The sequence below is a fragment of the Salminus brasiliensis genome, chromosome 8 (genome assembly GCF_030463535.1).
Source record: "Salminus brasiliensis chromosome 8, fSalBra1.hap2, whole genome shotgun sequence".
NCBI classification, from domain to species: Eukaryota; Metazoa; Chordata; class Actinopteri; order Characiformes; family Bryconidae; genus Salminus; species Salminus brasiliensis.
The window spans coordinates 2,259,398-2,283,975 of NC_132885.1; the positions used below are offsets into that span (position 1 = coordinate 2,259,398).

At 41.7% G+C, this 24,578-nt stretch overlaps 1 protein-coding gene across 1 annotated transcript in view; it reads left to right on the forward strand.

The window, feature by feature from the left end:
• Positions 1 to 22,651, forward strand: part of wnt10a (wingless-type MMTV integration site family, member 10a) — a 34,058-nt gene extending 11,407 nt beyond the window's left edge. Inside the window, exons 3-4 of the mRNA XM_072684975.1 lie at positions 1 to 331; positions 22,184 to 22,651. The exon at positions 1 to 331 is cut by the window's left edge and continues 43 nt beyond it. Of these exons, the coding sequence (XP_072541076.1) occupies positions 1 to 331; positions 22,184 to 22,651 (799 nt within the window). The remainder of the gene's footprint in view (positions 332 to 22,183) is intronic.
• The last annotated feature ends 1,927 nt before the right edge of the window (positions 22,652 to 24,578 follow it).

The following is a 24,578-nucleotide window of genomic DNA, read 5'->3' on the forward strand; positions in this document are numbered from 1 at the left end:
TGTGGTGCACGCCGTGTCGAACGCGTGCTCGATGGGAAAGCTGAAGGCGTGCGGGTGCGATGAGAAGCGGCGGGGGGACGAGGAGGCGTTCCGGGTCAAACTGAACCGCCTGCAGCTGGAGGCCATCAACCGGGGGAAGGGCATGGTGCATGGCGTGATGGAGCACTTCCCCTCCGACACGCTCGGCCCGCAGGACTCGTGGGAGTGGGGCGGCTGCAGCCCCAACGTAGAGTTCGGAGAACGGTTTTCCAAAGAGTTCCTGGACTCCAGAGAAACCTACAGGGACATCCACGCTAGGATGAGGCTCCATAACAACCGGGTGGGCCGGCAGGTGAGAGAGAGCGGCAGTGGGAGTGCAGTGTGTGTTAGTGTGCTGCAGTACTGTGTAAATGTGTGTTGGGTCTTACAATGGTGTGTTCTGTGTGTTAATGACAGCATTAGGACTGGTGTGTGTGACCCTGGCCCACCATCAGGCTTGGTTGGGGTTGTTGACCTCTGGTTAGTGTGTGTGATAGAGAGAGAGAGAGGGAGAGAGACCCAGGTGGTGTGTCTGAGGTTGTGTATTCTGTTAAGTTATGTGTCCAAATGTTTGTGGACACCCCTTCTAAAGTTGCACTCATTGCTAACACAGCTTGTCTAGCCAATTAAATAGGACTCTCTGGGGCAGATAAGCATGACCCTATTGGCACCATGCTGCTTAATGCCAGGCGTGGGCTAGAGGAGGGGTATAAGGCCCCCCAGCATTGAGGAGCTGTGGAATAATGGATGGTGGTGGTGCTCCATCCAGTACTTTTGGGATAAGTTGGGCAGTTGGGGATGAGTGGTGATCATCCAACTAAGGTTCTTGTTGTTGAATGCAATCAAACAGCAATGCTCCTCCAAAATCTAGTAGATAGTCCTCTTCCCTGGACAGTAGAGACAGTTACTCCAACAAAAGCGGGAGAAACTCTATAATACCTTTGATGAGCAGGTGTCCCAATACTTTTGCCCAATAGTGTTTGTTAGTATTGTGTGTGTTGGAGTGTTGTGTGTTACTTTGCTAGCATGTTGGTGTACTAGCACATTGTGTGTGTGTGTGTGTGTGTGTGTGAGAGAGAGAGACAGGCTGTAGGATGAATCAGCAGGTGTAGTGTTACTCTCTCAGTGTGTATGAAGCAGATCAGTTTACTGCTCTTTTAAAGTGTGTTAAAGTGATGCTTCAGAGATGTGCGCTCCTTTTCTTTCACACTCCGTAACCGTGTCACACACACTAATACACACAATGGCGACCGAGCCCGGCTTTCATCTGCCTTTGATCTCCTCTCCCATTGAGGTGGACAGTGAGGTGCTGGTGGGACGGTCAGAGCTGAGGTCCTGCTGTCCTCTCAGGTTCTGCCTGAATTTCTGCCTCAACGCAAAGAATTACGGCTTTGCTGGCTTTTGATTCGCTCAGCATGTTTATGCTCATTGTTGTCTTGTAAAGTCTTGGGTTTTAGAGAGTGTGTGAAAGCTAGGAACACACACACACACACACACACACACACACACACACACACACAAGCCCAGTAATACCTGACCCACTCTACAGGATAATCGTGTCTTCTGATTTTCCCCAGGTTATTCTATAGTGTGTTGAGTCGATGATAGAGACACCAGACGTCCTCTTTGTCCTGGACATGTCCTCCTTTAGCGATCTAGGTGGGAATCCTAAATTGTGTCAAATGTCTGGGAATTCCCTTTGATTTTTCATGTCAGTGTACAGATTTTTACACCCTCACACCCTCACACACACACATTGTTCAGGCCAGTTTAGGCCTACCTGAAGCTGGTGGATGGTATGGTCACACAACGCTAGCTTAGCTGCGTAAAGCTGTTTACTCACATTGTGCAGGCTTGGAGTAAAGCTAACATACTAACATACAATAGACAAAAGTATTGGGACACCTGCAAATCAACTGTTTCTTCTAAAAGCAAGGGTATTAAAAGGATCTGATCCTGCTTTTGTTGGAGTAGCTGTATCTACTGTCTACTGAGGAGGAGCATTGCTGTGAGGATTAATTTGATTGCATTCAGAAGAACAGTTCAGTTGGTGAGTGTGAAGGTTGAGGTCAAAGACTAAACAGGGCCTCGGACAGCATCCAGAAGCTGGAACTGAGCTATCAAAGCAGCACAACCTGGCTCTACAGGTGGAGAGGGCTTCTTGCAGGGCTTCAGGATCTCAGTTAGGATAGTAAAACGTCATTACTCTTCTGTATTAGATAATAGCAAGTTTTTAGCAGGACACAACAACAGAGCCGTGGTGTGACGCAGGTCAGATCACTCCCACAGTTGTGTATTAGTCATTGTTTGTTGCTTCCTCCTCAGCAATTTGTCCCTGTATTGTTCCATCAGCCCATTTCTGCTCTCCTTGATTATTCAGACAAAACAACGCTCCATCTCCACCATCACCAGGCCACTCCCTCAGTCCACACACACAATGCGGCATGGGGCAATTCCTCTGAATTCACACACTTCCACTGCATGGGCAAATTGGACATCTGCTCCTCAAGGATTCTTCTGAAATCAAGGCTATTAATAGAGAGTCTGTCCCTCTCTGCTGCAATAATCAACCATCGCTGGTTCTATACAGAACCATTTAAAAATAGCTGACTTCAAATAATAGCAACAAACAGTAGAACAATGAATAACAGTAGAACCATCGCTGGTTCTATGTAGAGCCGTTTACAAATGTGTTGGCTTGAAATAATAGCAACTACCAATAGAGCAATGAATAACTGTAGAACCCTTTCTGGTTCTATGTAGAACCATTTAAAAATCGCTAACTTGAAATAATAGCAGCAAACAGTAGAACAATGAATAACAGTAGAACCATCGGTGGTTCTGCGTAGAGCCGTTTACTAATTATCGCAAATACCAATAGAGCAATGGATAACTATAGAACCTTCCGGGTTCTATACAGAACCATTAAAATTGTGTTGACTTAAAATAATAGCAACTACCAATAGAGCAATGAAAACTATAGAACCCTTCCTGGTTCTATACAGAACCATTTAAAAATAGCTGACTTGAAATAATAGCAGCAAACAGTAGAACAATGAATAACAGTAGAACCATCGCTGGTTCTACGTAGAGCCGTTTACTAATTATCGCAAATACCAATAGAGCAATGGATAACTATAGAACCCTTTCTGGTTCTATGTAGAACCATTTAAAAACGTGTTGACTTGAAATTATAGCAGCAACCAATAGAACAACATATAACTATAGATAATAATCATTTCTATTGATTGTGTTCAGCTACAAGAGCGTTAGTGAGGTCAGGATGTTGGACGATAACCACCCTACCTCATCCCCAACTCCTTAACTCATCCCAAAAGTACTGGATGGAGCTCCAACCATCCATCATTCCAGAGAACACAGTTCTTCCACTGCTCCTCAGCTGGGGGCTTTATACGAATATGAATGCATTCTGGGGGGTGTCCACAAACTTTTGGACATATAGTATAGATATATATACAGTTATAGCACTTTTGACTGGAAACACAGTGTTATGTAATACCTCTAAATAGGAGGTCAAGGTGGGTTTCTATGTGGGTCATCAAATTTGCCCCACTGGCGTCACAGCAGGTCAGTCCAGGTGGGTTTTATCGCTCACTGGGAGATGAAAGAGGTGGGCTTGGGTGGTTTAGTGTGAAGAACCTTTACATTGGCAAAGAAACTTAAGTAAGAGGTTCTTCATGCTTTTTAAAGGTTCTTCACACTCACACATTGGTTCCAAAAGTTCTTGATAGAACCAATAGTGGTTCTCTCAAAGAACCGCTCAGATTAATGGCTGCTTGAGACAGGCAGCATGATGTAATGGGAGCAGACGGGTGCAGGCAAGGTACCGCTAGGGTTTCTAGGCGTGAGGTGCTTACGTGAGGTGCAGCTACAGGCGGGTGTGAGGTGTGGTTGAAGCAGGCGAGTGCAGACCTCTAATCTAAACTACCACCTGAATTCATTAGAGTCATTAGGACTTTCTACAGTGCGGTGTATCACAGTAGCTGTAGCGGTGTATCACTGTGGGTGGAGTCTGGTCATGATTGGCAGGTGATTCTGATTTTTCCGATTTTACAGTTTGTTCTCCAAACTCTAAGCAGGGAAGGTTCTCTATAGTACCAACAGAACTGTTCTGTGAAAATACAACAATATAAACACAGAACAATATAAAATGTTCTGGTTCTGTATAGAACCATTTAAAAGTTGTTGACTTGAAATAATAGAAGCAAACAGCAGAACAATGAATAGCAATAGAACCCTTCCTGGTTCTATATAGAACCATTTAAAAAATTGTTGACTTGAAATAATAGCAGCAAACAGTAGAACAATGAATAGCAATAGAACCCTTTCTGGTTCTATACAGAACCATTAAAAAAAAGCTGACTTAAAATAATAGTATAGTAGTAATAGTAATAGTATAATAGTAATAGTATAAAAGTATTTTCGGTTCTATAGAGAACCCTTCCAACGGTCTTCACCTGTAATGATGGCGGCAGAGTCTGATATGACCTGTAACAGAAGCCACGGGTATTAGAACAATAGATATCAATAAAGGCCTTTCTGGTTCTATGTGGAACCATTTAACACAGTTTTAAGAACATTATAGAAGAGCTTTTTTTTCCATCCTAAAAGAGAACTATTTGTGCTTTGGCAGTTCCATACATACATAACCACTACCTCTACTAAAGAACCCTTGAAGAACCGCTCTTCCAGGGTATGGTTTGAGGTCAGAGCGAGTCCTCCCGCTCCCGTCTGATCCAGCGCCGCTGTGTTTGTGTTGGTCGGCGAATAAAAAGGATGGAAGGCGCTGGAAGCTGCCGATTGTTGTGTGTGTGAGCTGGATCACGCAGTGTGTGTGTGTGTGTGTGTGTGTGTGTTTGATGACAGTGTCAGTTCAGGGTGTGAGAGGAGTGAGGGAAGCCATTGTTCTGAAACACTGCTCCACAGCTTCTGCCAGGAAGCCTATTTGGCACTGGCGATTGTGAGAGTAGAGAAGAAAAGAAAAACAGGCAGCTACTGAAAAATGTCAAGCTCCTGGCAGAACGTCAGCAGAAGCACAGCTAGCGCACGCACATGCCAGCTCAGGGGCTTCTTCACTTAACAAGTTGGGCGCGATGAAAGACATACTACCTATCAAACCAGCGCTGCCATAAAATACCTCATAACTCTATTGTTTTTTTGTTTGGCACCATTTGAAAGCCGCCCTTAACACCATGTGAGTGTTTCGTAATGAATAGGCGGACAGAAATCCTGAACAGCTACAAGTGAAAGGGGAATTCCACCAGTTATTAAACATTTCTGCAGAATTAAATGAATTTAAGCCGCCATTCAGAGTCAATTTGGTGGAAAATGCTCTGTTCTACCAAACCCAGACGCCTGACTCTGGGATTTTATGCCTCTCAAAGCTCATTTACAGAATGTTTATATTAAGTATGCTTAATAAATGTGTAGTTACACATTAATAATACATGTAATAACAAAGTAACTACTGCAATACTACTGGTTTACTGTTACAGATGGACTACAGTAGTAGAACCTGTGAAATTCAAACAGTTTATTTTAATTTCTACAGAATTAAATTAATTTAAGCCGCCATTCAGAGTCAATTTGGTGGAAAATGCTCTGTTCTACCAAACCCAGATGCCTGACTCTGGGATTTTATGCCTTTCAAATCTCCCCCCCTAATAAGTATGCTTATAATAATAATAATACATGTAATAACAAAGTAACTACTGCTTATACTACTGGTTTACTGTTATAGATGGACTAAAGTAGCAGAACCTGTGAAATTCCACCAGTTTTTAAAAAGTTCTGCAGAATTAAATGAATTTAAGCCGCCATTCAGAGTTAATTTGGTGGAAAATGCTCTGTTCTACCAAACCAGACGCCTGACTCTAGGATTTTATGCCTCTCAAAGTTCCCTTACAGTAAGTTTATATTGAGTATGCTTAATAAATGTGTAGTTACACATTAATAATACATGTAATAACAAGATAACTACTGCTTATACTACTGGTTTACTGTTACAGATGGACTAAAGTAGCAGAACTTGTAACTGTAAATACATGTTCAATTACGACCCATGCGATTACACCAGTGCCATAAGTGTTATAAGATGAGGGTAACTGTATTTCTCCAAACTGCTACTTACCTATAGCACCGTCCATCATTCCAGAGAACACAGATCTACAGCTTTATACCCCTCTAGCCTACGCCTGGCATCAGGCATGGTGCTGATGGGTTCATCTGTCCAGCTAACATGGTTATGTGTAGTCGAAATAGGAAGTATTGGGAAGAATTGGCAGTACGTCTCTGCAGGAACTAGACAAGCTACAAGTAGCTGAATGCATTTATTAGAAGGTGTGTCCACAAACTTTTGTCTATGCAGATAATGTACCTTGCTGAGGCCTGGAGACGATAAGTGATTAGCATTTGGAAATTAATTTAGCATTAAATATGTTATTTGCTTGTCTTTATTATTATTTTTTTTTATTATTTTTGAGAATCCAAAGCTGGATACGACGAGATTAGTAGATCTAGAATAATTGGCCAGATTTGCTAAAACTGGCAGAACTGACTGCTATCAGGAGTATGTGTGTAGGTGAGGTTGGAGATAATAACACACACTCTGTCTCTCTCTCTTACCCTCTATCTCTCTCTCTCTCTGAGAGAAAGACAGGCTCTTGGTGAGGAATGCGGTGGTTTTAGTGGGGTATACATGCCTCCTCATGCCCACCCTCTGGTTCTCACGCCGTTCAGTCTTGTTAAAAGCTCTAATTAGTGGCTGCTGGCTATTTGGAAACAGATGTTTAAACCCAGTGAAAGATTTTAGACATCAAACGCAGCGGGAAGTAGAAAGAGATTGGCCTTTCCTTCTCCGAACGCCACTCACCGATGGCTCTGGCGGGGCAAAAGGCGACACGGGGAGGAGGAGAAGCGGAGGATTCGAGTAAAACTCGGTTGATGTAATTGTTGCGCTGTTCGGTTTCTGTTATTATCCCGTGTGTATGGGCTGCACCACCACGTGGACAGGGGAGGACGCGTACACAACGTGTGTTTTGTGTTTTGGAGCGCACTCCGATTACATGGCAACCTTCTAGTGAGGGTCGTAAATTATTTTATGCGTGTTTTCACTGGAGCCGTTCTGAAAAAAAAACAAAAAACAGCCTGACAGGATTCTACATTTAGCCAGAGGCAAGGCCGGGTCAAAGAGGGGCGCAGGCCCAGAGAAACGAGTTCCATCCAGAGAAGCTCTGCAGTGTTTTAGACTCTCAGCAGCGAGAATTTACATTTACATTTACATTTAAGGCATTTAGCAGACGCTCTTCTCCAGAGCGACTTACAAAAATGCTTCACAGTTTACTAAAGAAGAACCTCAGCTAGTTTAAATAGACCAAAATTCAAAGCACCTGTAATCTTAGACTCTACTAAACACAAGTCAATATGGAGACCATAATACTCTACTCTTCACCCAAGTCCTCTCAGAAGAGGAGGGTCTTCAGTCTGGGTTTGAGGACAGCGAGCGTTGGACTCTGCTGTTTGGACACCCAGGGGAAGTTCGTTCCACCACTTCGGTGCAGGACAGTAAAAACTCTGAACGCTCATCTTCCTGGATCTTAAAGGATGGCGGGTCGAGCCGAGCCGTACTTGAAGCTGGAAGGGCTCTCGGTGCAGATCCGCTTTTGACCATCGCCATCAAGTACGGAGGGGCTGGCTGGTCCAGTCTTGGCTTTGTAGGCCAGAGTCAAGGTTTTGAATCTGAGAATCAGAGGATCAGAATGTTGATTTACTGAGATGTACAAGAAGTTTATCCTGGTGTAGGTGTCCACATAGCAGTGTGGCAAAAATACTGTATATATATAATATGCAAAACTTTCAGACACCTGAAAATAGTAAAAAGCTGCTTATCTGTATCATTAAAACACTAATATTAAAATAAACACTAATAATATCACTCCTACAGAAAGTGGTGGTGGTTCTCCATCACTGTGTTCATTCATTAGAACATCTCAAAGTTCTCCTCATGGTTCATGGAGTCTAGTGTTATTTAGAGTTCTCCTCAGATCAACACCTGGTTTGGTGGTAAATCAGGGCTTAATGATGGTAAATCAGGTGAGCTGCTGCTGCTGCTGCTGCTGCTGCTGGTGCTGCTGATGGAGTTGAACACATCCTCCACGCTGTGCTGGCTGGACTGGGGGGCGTCCAGGAGAAACCTGGAGGAACTGAGCTCTGTTCTTCAGACTAGCTCACAGACAAGATCTCACTACTTTCTTTCTTCCGAATGAGAAGCTCTTGTTTCTTTTTTTACTGGATTTATGTTCAGCTGCTTTATCTGTTCTGATTAGATCTGGAGCTTCTGCAGTGACAATATTAACATACTGCGGTATTGGTCTTATGTAGAAATGCTGAAATCCAGTGATGTCCAGTGGTTTTCACTGACTGGATTTCTGAATTTGTACTTTCTTTTATTGTATTTAGTCAAATTGTATTTTAGTACTTTTTTCATGTCTATAGTGTGCAGGATATTACATTTGCTGTAAATATGAGTTAAATAAGAGTTAATAAAGTCAATTAGGGTGATCAGCGTAAGTGTTTGAGTTAACAACAGTCTTTATTTGGGCCAGCACTGTCCAATCTAAATTAAAATCCAATAAAAAATTTGAATAAATACATTTCTGGCCTTTAACTCAGAGTGAACTTGGCAACACACAGGTTGTCCAGTCAGTCAGATCATGCCAAGGCGTAGAGAGATTCCCGAAAACCTCAGGAAAAAAGGTTGTGGACGCCAATCAGTCTGGGAGAGACATTTCTAAGGCTATAGGACTCCACCATCAGGGCCACACTGTCTGAAACAGTAGTCAATCCTTCCAGGAGTGGACGCCCTCCCAGATCTCTCCATGAGCAAGGACATCTAAAACACTGCAGGCCCCAAGTTCAGTGTTCTAGACATCATGGCAGAAACTAACCCTCAACAAATCCTCCAAGGAGCATGTAGATGTTCTGGAGCAGTGTGATTTGGATCTTTGAATCTAAGGTGGAATTCACATTTTTGGCCAACTTGGGCCCAGTTATGTCTGACAAGCACTAACATGCATGCCAACTGTGAAGCATGGTGGTGGTAGTGTTATGGTTTTGGGTTTTGGTTTTGCAGGAGCCCTGCAACCATTAAGGGAACTTTAAATTCGGCTTTGAGTCACTGAATTCTTCGAGAGGATTTTAGGTCATTGGTCAATGAGTTGAAGTTGAAGCTGAAGCATAGTTGGGTCATGCAACAAGACAATGATCCAAAGCATACAGGCGGTTTGTAACAGCCAGTAATTTGTGTACTGTTTCTTTAAGATGCATTTAGGCTACAGTGCTTAGACCACGACTAGACCACTGGACCTAGCTTTTTTTCATTTACCCTTTATTTCTGTAAATAACGCCTGTAAGGAGCTTAATGTTCTTCTAATGTATTAACTAACAAGTAAAGTGTGCAACCAGGCTTATTACATTGCATCTCCTCCATGTGCTTCGTGTTTCACCTGCCTACTGCTCATCCAAAGCTCACCACTATCTTTTTTGGACTACAATTTTAACACCAAAGTCTTAGACCTTTTGTTAAGGTCTAGTCAAAGTCCAGACCCCCTATTGAAATACTGAGACAGGATCTGAAACTAGTATTTCTTGCTCGAAGGCCTACAAAAGTGACTGAGCTGAAACAGTTCTGCAAGGAGGAGTGGCCAGAATTCCTCGGTGGAGTTGTGAGACACTAATTAACAGCTACAGAAAGCATTGTGTTGCAGTTATTGCTGCTAAGGGGGGTGTAGCCAGCTGTCAGAAGGAAGAAGGCAATCGCTTTTTCATACATAGATACAAAGAATACATAGAATATCTCACATGGTTGTGTTTTCGTTCCCCCAGGGTTTCTTTAATGCTTTATTAGGTTTTGGTTTAAGATGTCAGTCACTCTTTGGAATGCACACACACACATTTTGAAATTTAGACAGTGGACAAACATCTTTTCATGGCATACAGTGTGCACTGCTAAATAGGACTCTCTGGAGCAGATCAACCAGATGAGCCTATTGGCACCATGCTGCCTAATGCCAGGCGTGGGCTAGAGGGGTATAAAGCCCCCCAGCATTGAGCTGTGGAGCAGTGGAGGAACTGTGTTCTCTGGAATGATGGATGGTGGTGGAGCTCCATCCAGTACTTTTGGGATGAGTTGGGGAAGTTGGGGATGATGAAGTGGAGTGGTGATCATCTAACATCCTGATCTTACTAATGCTCTCATCACTGAATGCAATCAAATCCTCACAGCAATGCTCCACAATGTAGTGGAACGCCTTCTTAGCAACCACCTAGCAACATCATTGAACCCACCTAGCAAACACTTAGAAACAACTAAGCAATTATCTGGTATACCATAGCAACCAGCCAGCAGAACCATATCAACCTCTTAGTAACACCACTTTAAGCACCTAGCAAACACTTAGAAACAACTAAGTAACCATCTGGGACACCATCGCAACCAGCCAGCAGCACCATATCAACCTCTTAGCAACACCATTGTAACCACCTAGCAACCATTTAGAAACAACAAAGCAACCATGTGGGATATCATAGCAACAACCTAGGAACACCACATCAACCACCTAGCAACACCATTGTAACCACCTAGCAACCACTTAGAAACAACAAAGCAACCATCTGGGATATCATAGCAACAACCTAGGAACACCATATCAACCACCTAGCAACAGCATTGTAACCACCTAGCAACCACTTAGAAACAGCATAGCAAGCACCTAGCAACAGAATTGTAACCACCTAGCAACCATTTAGAAACAACTAAGCAACCATCTGGGATACCATAGCAACCACCCAGCGGCACCGTAGCAACCACAAGGCAGTGTGAATCACTTTAGCTGTGCAGTAATTCTGTACTTCCTTCAGGAAATTCACTTTTCTGGTTTATCAGTGGCTCAGACCAGAGGAGGACCAGTCCCCCCGTGAGTCCTGCTTCGTCAGATGACATCAGATCAGCTGTACACATCAATGATTTGTCTGGATTTGGTGAAAAGATCAGCACCCATTCACAGTTCCTGCTCCTGAGCTTTCCGTCTCAAACACTCTCACAACAAACCAGCAACCCGTGCGCATTCACGCGTGTGTGAACCCATCCTAAATCTCGATGCTGTGGTTTCTGACGCTGTGTGACTCACCGTTATCTATAAACACGGGCTGAAGCAGCAGATGTCTGTCACACAGTGTCAGAAACCACATTTTCACCAAACTGCTCTTTTAAAAGCAGCGCGCTGACCCACACTGGTGACACGTCTATGGAAGCCTTTGATGAAGATGATGTGTGTGTGTGTGTGTGTGTGCCTGTACTTTGAGGTTTCAGTGGGACACCCCCTCAGCATCATCAAAGCAGTGGTGTAATGCTAGCTGAACAGTTCATCAAGTGCAGTTAGATGATGAAGGATCAGGTTTGTTAGCCGCCCCTGTCATCATGTGATCCTACTCAGGTCCTGTAGGCTCCCTCACACACACACACACATACGCCACACACACAACTCGGTTTCTGCTGGTGATCTGATATTCAAACACCGTGAGACAGCTTTGGAATGAGTGATGCTGCTTGGCAGCAGTGAAGACAGTTCTGCTGTCGTTTAGAGCGGGATTATAGAGTTTATACTTAAAGGTGAAATATGTCTTTACATGACTGTCCAGGCTTGAAGTGAACTAAGTCGTGGAGTTTAAACGTGAACAAAGAGCAGTAATTAATACGACTGAAGGCAGACGTTTGGGCAGGAAAACCCAAACTCATTAAAGGGCCCATAGTCATATACACACATATACACATATTCTCACACTGATGTTTACTTTCAGATGATTTTATGCCCCAAAAGCAGGCGGCCCTTACTAGGCATGGTGCCAACAGGCTCATATATATCTGCTCCAGAGAGTCCTATTCTATTGGCAATACTTCTCTACAGGGACAAGACAAGCTGTGCATGTGCTTTTGCACATCTGTGTCAGCAATGGGTGTAGCTTAAATTAGATGAATGCATTCATTTGTAGGGGTGTCCGAAAACATTTGGACGTACATTTTAAAATGCATTTATTTAAAAATATATGGGGAAATATTAAACACAGATATGTAGTATATCTTAGTCTATAGTCTATAAAACTTATATCTAAGTTTATAAACAAATCTATATTTACCATGTAAAGATATAAATACATAGTAAAGATTCAGTTGATATATGCATTGTGTTTTAAACAAATTAATTAAGTTAAAACAAATAAATGTATAAATAAAATATAAATGTCTAACCTAATATGTGTTTTGGATATATATAATTGGCCAACATTTATATATATATATATATATATATATATACATGGACTGTGCAAATGTGTCTCTATGACACCACAAAATCATGAAAATTGGCTTTTTATAACCTAGTTATGAATGTCTGATAAGAGTGAACAGACCATTTTATATAAAACAGTACGGGACATATTCTTTAATGTGGGCCCTTAAACAATGTTCTAATTGAGCTCATTGAAAAACATTTTTCTAAACTATTTTAAACCATTTCAGAAACATAATAAGTGAGGAAAATGAGATTTCCCATGATGTGAGCCCTTTAAAGTGACAGCCCTCAACAGAACCCCGTCGTACATTACTGTTGTACACTATATGGCCTGTGGTCCAAATGTGCTACCAATATGCCTTATTTGATCTCAGTGTGGTGCTGCTTTATAGCCAAGTCTGTCTCGCTCTTCTCCAATTAAAACAGCCCAGATGTGCCTCTCCACTCCCTCTCCACCAATCAAGTCGCAGCACAGGCTTCAAAACAGCCACTCGGCGTGTTTTGGGAAGGAAAACATGCAAATTTATAAGCTCTGCTGTGTTTTGCTCAGAGCGGCCCTCTCTTTGCTCTCCGCTGTGTAATTGTGAGTGTTTGACGGCACATGTTGTTTTATTTTCTGTGCTAAAATAAAGGCTTCCTGCGCTGTACAGTAGTGGAGTGCTGCAGAAGGGGAGGGTTTTACTGACATGCTGTTTTATTTGATTTAGCTGAAGTCTACTGTAGAGAGCCACTGGGCTTTGATGCTCCAGTGGATTATCTTTTATGATGGAGCAAATGGGCTCACGCTCTAACTGATGACTGTAGCGTCTCTCTCTCTGATGTTTTAATTTACTTTTCTGCACAGAATTAACCCTTTCAAACCGAGCAGCTTGCAGAAACTTTGGCATTGAGATTTTCTTTTGGCTATTTATATTATACACTTGTACAGTACAAATTCTTCTCTTATCCCAGCTTGGAATATGCTGAGGTCAACTATGGCACACCTGGAGCAAAGAAGGTTAAGGGCCTTGTTCAAGGGTCACTATAACAGCAGCTTATGGATATGGGTATTAACCTAACAACCCTGTTATCAATAACGGACACCCACAGAGCTAAATCTGCCTCTAGAGGTTATGTTGACCTCCAGAATGGGTCAGTATATGGACATGAAGCTGTTACAACTGTGTGCTGTCTTTATTATTGGATGAACTGTGCTAGTTCTCCCTATATCCAGAAAGCAAATTACACTAAATACACAATATACACACTATATGTCCACATTTTTGTGGACACCCCTTCTAATGAATGTATTGAGCTACTTTAAGTTGCACCCATTGCTGATACACACTGCTTGTCTATAGTATTTAAAGTAAGTCATGTCTATAGAATAGGACTCTCTGGAGCAGATAAACATCATGAACCTATTGGCACCATGCTGCCTAATAATGCCAGGCATGGGCTTGAGGAGGGGTATAAAGCCCCCCAGCATTGAGCTTGTGGAGCAGTGGAGGAACTGTGATCTATGATGATGGATGGTGCACCATTCAATACTTTTAAGTTGGGGATGATGAGGTGGGATGATGATCATTATCCAACATCCTAAACCTCACTAACGCTCTTGTTGCTTAATACCCTTCATTTCAGCAGAATCAATGAATGAGCAAAGCACATACTTTTTGTCAATGTAGTGTAGCTGTAGTATAGCTGTAACAGTGTGTATTTGGTTATACGTGTGTTATTATATTGAGGGTAATTGCATTTACGTGGTCTGCTGTTTTTCCTCTTACAGCTATTGAGACACACTTCTGTAATTTCCAAAACTGAAGCTGAGGCACATTTATAATTATATAATTATATGTGCTTTACTACTGTACCGAACTGTTCATGTGTATCTAAATGGGTATTAGAGAACATTAATATAAGGTGGGACCAAAAAAACAACACCACAGTGCTGAGGAATCAATCACAAAGATTATCTTGGTCACAACTCAAATTATTCACCTCATGCTAAGACATGTTTTGTGACGCACATGCTGTTACCTTTAAAAATGGACAAAAATATATTGTAGAGCTGTAAAAACAGTTGTAGCCACATGGAAGCTTGAATTTGGTCTGTACTAGGCTGTGTTTATATATATATATAATATATATATATATATATAATATATAACAGTGAGTTATACATAGTATACAGTCTATTAGAGATCACTGAACACCTCCACATGGTTTTAGCCAAGTAATGTTGCTTGTTAGCTACATAAGCCTCATGGCCTCATAACCTTCAGACACCAAACATGACCCTACTCCACTAAAGTTGAAGCAGTATTGTCGAAAATGTCAAAATATAGTGAAACATTGAGAGAATTAGTTTTAGGGTTTAGAACCACTTATTATTATATTATATATTATTATATATAATTCTTATTATATATATATATATATATATATATATATATATATATATATATATATACTATATAATATAAACTATCCTCTCAAAGGGCATAGGAATGGTTAAAATGGTTCATTTATGTCTAATTTAACTCTATTTATTAAATAAACATAGGCTGTCTGAGATGAAGAAAAATATCAAAGCACTTTGTAAGTCGCTCTGGATAAGAGCGTCTGCTAAATGCCATAAATGTAAATGTAAATGTAAATGAAGAAAGATCAGACTGAACAGGAGGAAATGAGAAGGTCAGGTGATGATCTGTGAGTGAAGACTGATCCTGATTGGGGGTCAATAGTAGAGACCTGCTGAGAAAGATCTGCTGAAGCTGAGAGGGGTAACACTGACTAATAGAGAAGACAAAGGAAGAACAGGCAGCAGAAACACCTGGACTTTAAAAGTAGAGATGAAGATGGGTTCACTATTCGGTTAAATTAGAGAGTTAGAGGCTAGAAGTCCTTTCATTTCAGTTTGCATTTGTTTTAAAGGCCTCATTGCTGCGAAACGAGCAGTGACTCTTACTCTAGTTCACACAGATCTGCTTATATCTTAACTTTCGTCTGATCATATCAAAAGCTGATTGTGCTGGATGTGATGAATGGGCTGATATGGTCAGCTGGATGATGTGAGCTGAAGGCACTTGAGGTATTTGTATTTGCTCTGGATCTAAATCATAAATGTCAGGCCCTCAGGCCACTGTGTCTGATTGACAGTAGATAGTTCTGTTGCCATTCACACAATATGTTCTCACTACTTACCTGCCTGTTCCCAGTTGATATTGACAGGAATATAAATATTACGCCACAGTGTTCTTGTATTTACAGTGAAGTCTGGGAATTCAAGATTCAAGAATAAAGGATTTATTGTCATGTGCACAGCAAAAACAAGCAGTTACACTGTACAATCTAATTCTTATATATATATATATATATATATATATATATATATATATATACTCTTTTTGACAATACTGCTTCAAATGTAGTGGAGTAGGGTGATGTTTGGTGTCTGAAGGTTATTTTTTTAGTTACACTGGAGCTATGAGGCTAATGTAGCTAACTAACAAGCAACACAATTGACTAAAACCATGTGGAGATGTTTAGTGATCGCTAATACACTAGTTTCTGACACTGTATCTTTAAACACAGTCTAGTACAGGCAAAATTTTAGCTTCCAGATGGCTGCTACTTTTTTTTTCCATCTCTACCATATATTTATGCCTGTTTTTAAAGATATCAGTATGTGAGTCACAAAAACATAGTGCTCTTCTATTTACAGTGAAGTCTGGTAATTCAAGATTCAAGAGTTTATTGTCTTGTGCACTGCAGAAACAAAGTTATACTGTTTAATGAAATTCTTACTTTGCAGTTCCTCCATTTGCTGACATAATCTTATAAATATCAATTTAAAAATATAAGTATAATAACATTGATACAAATATATACACAAAAGTAAAGCTAAGTAAAAGAAAAACACGTAAAGTAAAGCAAGTTAAATAGTACAGAATAGAGTTGCATGTTCATGTATAAAGTACATTGTGCAAGTACAAAAGTAAACAGTATTGGTACAACTGTAGCAGCGATATACGTAGTGAGCTCAAATTAATGGGTGCATGTCAGAGCTTAGCCAGTTCAGAGTGGAGGAGGAGAGGAGGTGTTAAGAAGCCTGATGGCTTATGGATAGAAACTGTTCATCAGTCTGGCTTTGTTGAGGATGTGTGCTGTCTCTGATAATGCTGTGGGCCCTCCTGAAGTGCAGCTTTGTTACATTGGATAGCTTCTACATGAGGATGGAAGTGGTCTAGCCATTCACTTTCAACAGTAAACAGCAAGCCAATTAGCAAAAATCTGACCTCATTTTTTGGGATGTTTTTAATTAAAGTCAAAAATGGACAAAAAAAAAATCCAGTAAAAACAGACTTTCTAAAGTTTCACAACACTCTACGTTAAAAGACACTCCTACCTAGCTGGTCCACCTTGTAGATGTAGAGTCAGAGACAGAAGTTCTGTATCTGCTACTGTCGGCCATCCTCTAGTCCTTCATCATTGCTTACAGGACGCAGCCCACAGGACGCTGTTCAGTCCAGCAGTGACACTGTAGTGTTTAAAACTCCAGCAGCACTGCTGTGTCTAATCCCCTCATACCAGCCCAACACACACTAGAGGGGTATTAGAGCCCACCAGCATTGAGCTGTGGAGCAGCGGGAATGTGTTCTTTGGAATGGTGGATGGTGGTGGAGCTCCATCTAGTACTTAGTAGTTAGGAATGGGGTGGAATAATGCAATATCCTGACCTTACTAACGCTCTGACTGCAATAAAATCCTAACAGCAATGCTCCTCCAAAATCTAGTAGAACGTCTTCTTCTCTGGACAGTAGAGACAGTTACTCCAACAAAAGCAGGATCAGCTCTTTTTAAAAGCCTTGATTTCAGAGGAAACAATGAATGAGCAGGTGTCCCCTTACTTTTGTCCATATAGCGTACGTTCAACTATTGTAAAACCTATGCTATAGAAAAAAAACAAAATGTGGTTTCTGTTTGAGAGGCCCTACTCATCACTGTCACCCTCAGGGCAGCGTTTTGATCCACTGTAGATCGTCCTGCTGCCATTCATACAGCACTTCCTGTCACTCTGTCCGACAATGTGCCCTGGTCAAATACACCCACAGCCCTCCTGCCCCCAGGTGCTTCTGGTTCCAGGCCAGTGAGGAAAAGGCTGTAGTCATAGCCACTATCTTTGCACTAATCAGCAGGCTGGACCACACAGGGCAAGTGCAGGCAGGTCCACTTCCTAAACCGCTGGAGGTGACAGCCTTAACCTTTAAATGTGACGGTTATCAACATTGATAACATTGTAATTTTATATGAATCATATATCACAGAAACAAATGTGGGGAAAATTAGGTGTTAAATATTAAGTATAGACTGTAAACTTTAAGTAGTAGGACTGTGGTATGGACAAAAGTATTGGGACACCTGCTTGTTCATTGTTTCTTCTGAAATCAAGGGTAATAAAAAGGCGTCTATCCTGCTTTTGTTGGAGTAACTGTCTCTACTGTCCAGAGAAGAAAGCTTTTTACTAGATTTTTGAGGAGCATTGCTGTAAGGATTTGATTACATTCAGCCACAAGAACGTTACTGAAGTTAGGATGTTGGATGATCACCACCCCACCTCATCCTAAACTCTCCAACTTATCCCAAATGTTTTGAATAGAGCAAAACCCTTCCAGAGAACACAGTTCTTCCACTGCTCCACAGCTTAATGCTGGGGGGGATTTATAACCCTCTCATCCACACCTGGCCAATAGGTTCATGTTTATCTACTCCACACAGTCCTATTTTGTTGGCAGTATTGGCAGTCTATTGGTAACAATGGGTGCAGGTTAAAGGAGCTGAATGCCTTCATTAAAAGGTGTGTCCACAAACATTTGGACGTGTTTTTGCATCTGGTGATGAATGTTTTAGACATTGCTTAAAATCTTTACCCTCAGCAATAAGAGAGATCTCATCAGAACAGATGCAGGTGAACATAAATCCAGTAAAAAGGAGATACAAGAGCTTCTCAGAGCCTGGTTCCTCCAGGTTTCTCCTGGACGCCCCCCAGTCCAGCCAGTACAGCGTGGAGGATGTGTTCAACTCGATCAGCATATCTGATTTACCATCATTAAGCCCTGATTTACCTCCAAACCAGGTGTTGATCTGAGGAGAACTCTAAATAATACTAGACTCCATGAGGAGAACTTTGGAGATACTCTAATGATGAACACAGTGATGAAGAACCACCACCACTTTCTGTAGGAGTGTTATTATTAGTGTTGATTATAATATCAGTGTTTTACTGAGCAGATAAACACTTACCATATAGAGCAAGTACAGACACTGTAATTGCATCTCAGTACTAGCAATAGCAAACTGACCGGAAAAACCCTGGACGTCTAAGGGTTAAATACTCTGACTCGGACTCTTTGAGCTCAAAAGGGAAGGCATTTGAATATTTATATTTGGCTGTATGCACCAGGGCATTGGACATTGGGCCTTGGGGCGGTTGCCACTTCTTCCCCCTGGATGGCTCCTGTCTCCTGAAATGAAGAACACTGATTATCCTGATCATAAAAATCGCCCACGCTGATCTGCATAAAGAGTTAAGGATACCACAGATAGAAGGAGAGATTGTGTTGAGAATTGTGTGCTTAGATATGCAAAAGCAGCATAAGAGGCTTTGAAGTGTGACATGGTATTTGCAGCTTGGGCGGTTTGTTGTGATCGGTTGTTGTTAGCTTTGGCCTGGAGTCTGTCACATGATTTGCCTATCTGCCTCATTAAACGAGAAGCATTTCCGAGCATGGCCTTCGTTAAGAACCTCTTTAGGTAAATGTCAGTCTTCATACACTTCACACATCTACAGGAGATAGAGGTCTGAAACATAAACCACCAGCTCATAAACCGCACTGTAAAGAATACATGATCCCATCAAGCGATTGTATGTTTCTGACACCTGCTCTGGGCAACCTCCCAGGTGAAAAGGAGTAACTGCCCACAGCTCAAGTTACTGTATAGCTGCTACTAATGGAACCAGATGCACCAGAACAGTGGGCTGGGCTGGACTTGTGTAGACAATCTATGAAGGGACAACTGAGAACATGATCATCAAACAGTTCACCACCCAACTGCATGAATACACCATCTACTAACATCCTGTCAACCCAACTAACTGATTACCCTACCACCTGAATAGCCCAGCACACCCTCAGACCCAACTAATCCCAACTAACTTCCATACCTAAACATCCAAATAACCATATGCCCAACATTCCACCAACCAATTGCCCTAATACCCAGCATCCCATCTTCCAACTATCCTAATGTAGCAAACATCCCATCACTACCTTACATTTTACCAAGCAATTATTCCAGTACCCCCAAAACATCCGATCCCCCTTCTAACAGTTATTCCAATATTCAGCATACCAATACACAGCAAACCCAATCCTCAACTACCCCAACAGAGCATGCACCTGATTACCCACCCAATTATCCCTACACCCTATCATTCAAATACTTCAACACCCTACTGAACCAATACCCACTTAATATCCAACTAATTGATTCATCCCCTAACATCCCATCACCCCACAAACCCACTACCCAACTAACCCAATACCAAACAAGCCAATGACCATTTATCCCAATACCCAGCATTCCATCACCCAACTAAACCAATAACCCATCACAATACTAACTCACCTATCTCTAGTCCCAGCATACCACTACATAACTAACCAATACCCAACACCCCTAGTCTATAACCCAACTCCCCCAATGGCCCTTCACCCTACCAACCCAATAAACTAAATACCCAACATACCTACACAACTAACTCAATACTCAACTTCCCATTAACTGAACACTCAACACACTTAACAGCACAACCAATTACACCACTACCTAGCATTCCAGCACCCTACTAACCTCGAGGTGTTTCATCCTACTAACCCAACTATCTCAAGACCCAACTTAAAACTATACAGCCAAACCAATACCCAACTTTCCATCACTCCCACAAACCCACTACCCAACTAATTCAATACCAATCAAACCAATGACCAATTATCCCAATACCCAGCATCCCATCACCCAACTAAATCAATAACCCATCACAGTACTAACTCACCTATCTCTAGACTCAGCATACCACTATATAACTAACCAATACCCAACATCCCACCAACTAATGACCTTAATACCACTAGTCTATAACCCAACTACCCCAATAGCCCTTCACCCTACCCACCTAATAAAATAAATACCCAACATACCTACACCTACACAACTATCTCAAGACCCAACTTACCACTATACAACTAGCCCAATGCCCAACTCTCTATCACTCCCATAAACCCACTACCCAACTAACCCAATACCAAACAAGCCAATGATCATTTGTCCCCATACCCAGCATTCCATCACCCAACTAAACCAATAACCTAACAAACTAAATACCCAACATACCTATACCAACACAACTACCTCAATACTCATTTTCCCATCACCCCCATAAACTGAACACCCAACACACCTAACATTACAACCAAATACACAACACCCTAACATTCCAGCACCCTACTAACCCAGAAGTCTATCATCCTTCTAACTCAACTCCAATAGCTCTTCACCATACCAACCTAATAAACTAAATACCCAACATATCTACACCTACACAACTACCTCAGTACTCAACTTCCCCTAAACGGAACACCCAACACACTTAACAGCACAGCCAATTACACCACTACCTAGCATTCCAGCACCCTACTAACCCCAAGGTGTTTCATCCTACTAACCCAACTATCTCAAGACCCAACTTACCACTATACAACTAGCCCAATACCCAACTTTCCCACAAACATGCCACCCAAACACGACTAATAACCCAAAACTCAACTAACCTATTATCTCACTTTCCAATTAACCCACAATGCCTTCAGCCCACTGCAACCCAACATTATACAATTATACAACTCCACTGCATCAACTTACCCTAAACTTACTATCCCACTCTACCATCCAACCCTGAACTCCAACCCCCACGTAGGGGAAGAGCACACTCAGGCCAAGCCATGCCCGAATGACAGAAAATAACTGTCTCATCTTGTTTAGCAGCAACCGCTCATTCAACTGAAACCCAATACTTCAGTTTTGACAGACAAAACTCGACTTATCTCCCAAGCTGTTCAAGCTGGGCTGTGTCCCGGGGCGGCTGTGGGGTGGCGGGGGGTTGTAGAATGTTGGTGAGAATTGGTGGGGGGTTGTTTGCGCAGAGGCTGTTGATAGGGGCGGGTGCTGGAGTGTCTGTCAGTACTAAGGGTGGCCTCTCTTCCTCCCGGTAATTGGATCTGAAAGTTTATAACAGGGGCTGACAGACGAACGCATTGTTGAAAGGAAGGGAGGGGCATCCTCAGCCAGACGCTGAACTTGGCCGAGTCGCGCAGAGTCGCGCAGGTTCGACGGTAGCTCATAACAAAGATTTCTATTTATAGGGACGTGTTTGTGGTATTATCTGAGTAAAATGTGACATAATTTACAAATGGTTTAATGGCTGCTGATATGAAGGCACAGTTGATTGTTTTGGTGTAGTCAAAAGATTAGTTACAGCAGCAACAAAGGAAATGGGCAAAGTTCTTGTACACGTACAACATCAGCTCCAGTTACAGTAGCAAAGAGAGGCAGATAAGTGGAAACAATCTGCTCATTTTCTCCACCAACCTGCTGTAACACTTGATGCCCATCTGGGCTGTGGTTGGTGGCCAGACCTACTGCTGCTTGCCAGACGTTAACCTGGGTTTCCTGTGCTGTGTGTGTTTCTTTTGCAGATTGTGGTGGACCACATGAGGAGGAAATGCAAATGCCATGGAACGTCAGGCAGCTGCCAGCTAAAGACTTGTTGGCAAGTGACCCCAGAGTTCCGGGTGGTAGGTTCTCTGCTGAAGGAGCGCTACAACCTGGCCACGTTAATTAAAGCCCACAACCGCAACACAGGGCAGGTGGAGCACGCACACCCATCCCATCGCCGACGGGCCAACAGCCATGACCTAGTATACTTCGAGAAATCGCCGGACTTCTGCGAGAGGGATCTCGGGTCGGACTCGGCCGGGACGCAAGGCCGGATCTGCAATAAGACCAGCCAGGGCATGGACAACTGCGAAAGCCTCTGCTGCGGCCGTGGACACAACATCCTGCAGCAAACACGCAGCGAACGATGCAATTGCAAGTTCCACTGGTGCTGCTACGTGGTTTGTGAAGAGTGCAGGATAACAGAGTGGGTCAGCGTCTGCAAATGAGGAAAACCACAAAAACACTATTATATTATATATATATATAAATATATATATGTCTATATAGAAACAGACGTTTAATAACGGGGAGAGACTGAGCCTTCCTGTTTTGCAATGGACTGCTACCATGCTGTTCCCAGCAGCCCAATGAAAACTGGGGGAAGAGACTGAGATGTAGTTCTAAAGAGACTCACATATAGCTCTTGGACCCACCTGTGCACCCCACAAGTCCAGTCACACTATTTCGTATAGGATGGAGCATTTGGACTTGCACTGCGTGTCATTCCTGAAAGTATTTTTTAAATTAAGTAAGTTAAGGTTATATATATATATATATGAACATCCTGTCATGCAAAAACCTACAAACTGTCAACTTTACAGTAGAAGGCAAAAATTGTGACTATTTTATTTTATTATTATATTGTGACGATTGTGTTCCAAGTAAATGTTGTTCCATTCATCATGAAATTCTGATTCAATGAAAAAAGGACAATTCAATATATTTCAAAAGGGAAATGGAGACACAAGGTTTTTGCATAACATCCCATATATATATATGAATATATTATTATTGATGATAGAGCACTCAATGTTAACTAAATGTTCTTATTTTTTTAAAGCAATACTTTGGTGAAAAAACAAATGTACACAACCTTTTCCTTATCCAGAAGTAATCAGACAGACAAGTTATGTTTGGTATCTGAAGTTTGCTTTAACTTAACAAAGCTAATGCAGCTAAGGCTGATCTGTCAATGCTCCACCTACAGATGCATCTTTTGTAGCTACTGTTGGGAGGGTGGACAATCTTTACTTCCAGCCTTCAAAAATTAAACTCATTCCAATAAGAAACTGTTTAGAGTCACTACAGTTTTGAGTATGTGAAGCAAAATACGAAAATACAAGTACATAATTAATAATGCTCTAAATGTAGGTATTGTGATATACACTGAGGAGGCGGAGCTACAGTCTCTCATTAGGGTGAATATTAATAACGCTCTAAATGTAGGTATTGTGATATACACTGAGGATGCGGAGCTACAGTCTCTCATTAGGGTGAATATTAATAACGCTCTAAATGTAGGTATTGTGATATACACTGAGGAGGCGGAGCTACAGTCTCTCATTAGGGTGAATATTAATAATGCTTTAATTGTAGGTATTGTGATATACACTGGGGAGGCGGAGCTACAGTCTCTCATTAGGGTGAATATTAATAATGCTTTAAATGTAGGTATTGTGATATATACTGAGGAGGCGGAGCTATAGTCTCTCATTAGGGTTGAACTGGATTTTTCCCACATTTGTTGTGCAACAGAAAAAAGCAAACTTCATTCACCAAGCATGTTTGGATGATTGAGGATGTTTGGAATAAGGGGATCGGTTGTGTAAATCTGTTGCTTTTTTGTTTGTTTGGTTTTTTTTAGCTAGTTTAGGAGAATAATGGCTCATAGCACAAAATAGCTGCATGTAATTCCGGTACTAAAAGAAGAAGAAGGAACAGAAAAGAAGACAAACCCCAAAATGACTGCTCAGGGCCTGGGGTCCTATAAGATCATCTTAACACAGCAATGCATTTTGTGAAATAAGGCCAATATAAGAAGATACACAATGCTTCATTTTATTCTTTTTTTCTTTTTTTTGCACAGAGCCATTGGTTAAAGAGTTTACTCCTAAACTCTGTGTATATTGATGGTATTATATACCATTTAATACCAGTTTTTAAAGCCAGCATGTGTGTACAACAGTTCGTTTTTTTCGTTTGTTATTATATAAGCCACACCAGTGCAGGTAAAAAAGAAAATACTGATCCGCTCAAGGACTTTTCTGCTTGGTCAAATCTACTGAGGCTGTTTAAAGCAGAGGTTTTGGTTTGGGAGATTTTGAAGCAATCAGTCAAACATATATATATATATATATATATATATATATATAT